The sequence below is a fragment of the Sesamum indicum genome, linkage group LG7 (assembly GCF_000512975.1).
Source record: "Sesamum indicum cultivar Zhongzhi No. 13 linkage group LG7, S_indicum_v1.0, whole genome shotgun sequence".
NCBI lineage: Eukaryota > Viridiplantae > Streptophyta > Magnoliopsida > Lamiales > Pedaliaceae > Sesamum > Sesamum indicum.
Window position 1 is genome coordinate 10,378,118 of NC_026151.1, and position 1,698 is coordinate 10,379,815.

Below are 1,698 nucleotides of genomic sequence, written 5' to 3' on the forward strand. Positions count from 1 at the left end.
AAGATGAAAGCAACTGTTTTGCTGGAATCTTCTATTCCTTTGCTCCCTGAAGTATTTTTTGTTTTTATATCATTGCTTTTGGAAATTCAGAAGAAGTTCTGAATAACTTATTTTGGTTCACCTTATTCTTGATGACAGGTACGTAGTTAAGACGTTGGACAATGCTGAAAGTGTGAAGCTGCAATATCGCTCGCTAGCCAAAGTTACAGATAATCCACCTACAAAGCAATCACCAGTCAAGATGACACCCAACTGGCTGTAGTGATCTAGTCTGGTAGTAACACTGATGATGGATCATTGTTGTAATTTTATCTGTTCGTATTTCTGACAGGCGGTTACTGTATAGAGGTCATAGAATGTAAAACCTGCCAATTTAGTGATAATCTCATGAAAGCTAGGAATATGAACATCTTGTTGTAGTTTTGGGTTTTGGAGTTTGTAAATAGAGTAAATAAAGTTTATTGTCTAGAAATATAGTGTTATGCTTCCTGAATTCTTCTGACCAGTTCAAACCAATTCACTTGCACAAGTTGCTCTTTGGTGTGTGACGCGTATATATATTTCTATGTCTTTAACTGTTGGATTATACGAGTTCTGAATTTGTGATTTAGTCATCAGAAAATATGTTGCAGACATTTTGAAAAACATTCTTGTTCTCACTCCAGCAATTATAGTTAATTGTAGTACAGTTATACAAAACTCTGCAGTCATGGAAGATGAGAGGAAGTTCGAAAAATGAAGCCAGTTTATGATTCTTATTTAATTCTTCAAGAACAATTACACACATTCTCAGCTCTTACGCTGAAATAATGAGGCTAGTTCAAAACCTGAATGAACTCAGTATCTAATGTTAAATGGTTACAAAAATAAAAACAATGGAGATCACCTGGCCATGCTCTAGTCCCTACCTAAGGAACTAATTACTGTATGCTAACACTCGAAGAACTTGAGCAGGATGGAATCTCTCTCTCTCTCTCTCTCTCCGGTCAAGATCAAATCACTGTCAGGATAATTAGCAAAAGAGCAGGTTTTCCATTTTCGACAAGTAGTTGCAAGTTGAGTATATTGAAGCAGCAGCAGCTCTAACAGATAAATCCTTCTCCGAGTTATGGCCTTCTCGTAATCTGAATTAGAATGTATATGACAAACAATTATACAGTCTACAAATGACCAGCCTTCAAATCAGATGTTTAATTGCCTTAAGCTAACTAAAGCAACGAATAGTAATATGCGCATCTGCTTCTTCTAGACTGAAACTGTGCTGAACTGGTACAAAGGTTTGATTATGATGTATAAACATTCAATATCTTGAGAGTTTCTGTGGAGTGCTACCGTAAAACCAAATGGGTTGAAAGAAATTCTTTCGTTTAGGAATTAAAGCAAATCTATTTCTTGGCTCTGAAATAAAGGGATCCGAAAGATTACCTAGCTAATTATGTCACTTCATTCATCATTAATTGCATTTAAGCTTACTGTGTGCTTTCTGGTAAGTTTGATTCTGATTTCAGGCAAATTATATCATAACAAAAGATGAAGTAAATTTTGGGACTTCAGAGTGTGTTAGGATGTCAAGCGTAACCGCACACGTGTATAGCAACTTATCTCAGTTGAGCCTGCGTAGCTATCTACGAATACCATTTCAAATCTGCAGATACATAAATTATAGTATAGACTTCAATAAGATTATTGATGTAAATT

At 35.5% G+C, this 1,698-nt stretch overlaps 2 protein-coding genes across 2 annotated transcripts in view; one reads left to right on the forward strand and one right to left on the reverse strand.

The window, feature by feature from the left end:
* Positions 1-543, forward strand: part of LOC105167195 (U-box domain-containing protein 62) — a gene marked incomplete in the record, with an annotated part of 4,262 nt that extends 3,719 nt beyond the window's left edge. Inside the window, 1 exon segment of the mRNA XM_020695241.1 lies at positions 139-543. Coding sequence (XP_020550900.1) covers positions 139-262 — 124 coding nt within the window.
* LOC105166978 overlaps positions 884-1,698 on the reverse strand; it is a gene marked incomplete in the record, with an annotated part of 4,169 nt that continues 3,354 nt past the window's right edge. Inside the window, 1 exon segment of the mRNA XM_020695558.1 lies at positions 884-1,124. Coding sequence (XP_020551217.1) covers positions 1,013-1,124 — 112 coding nt within the window.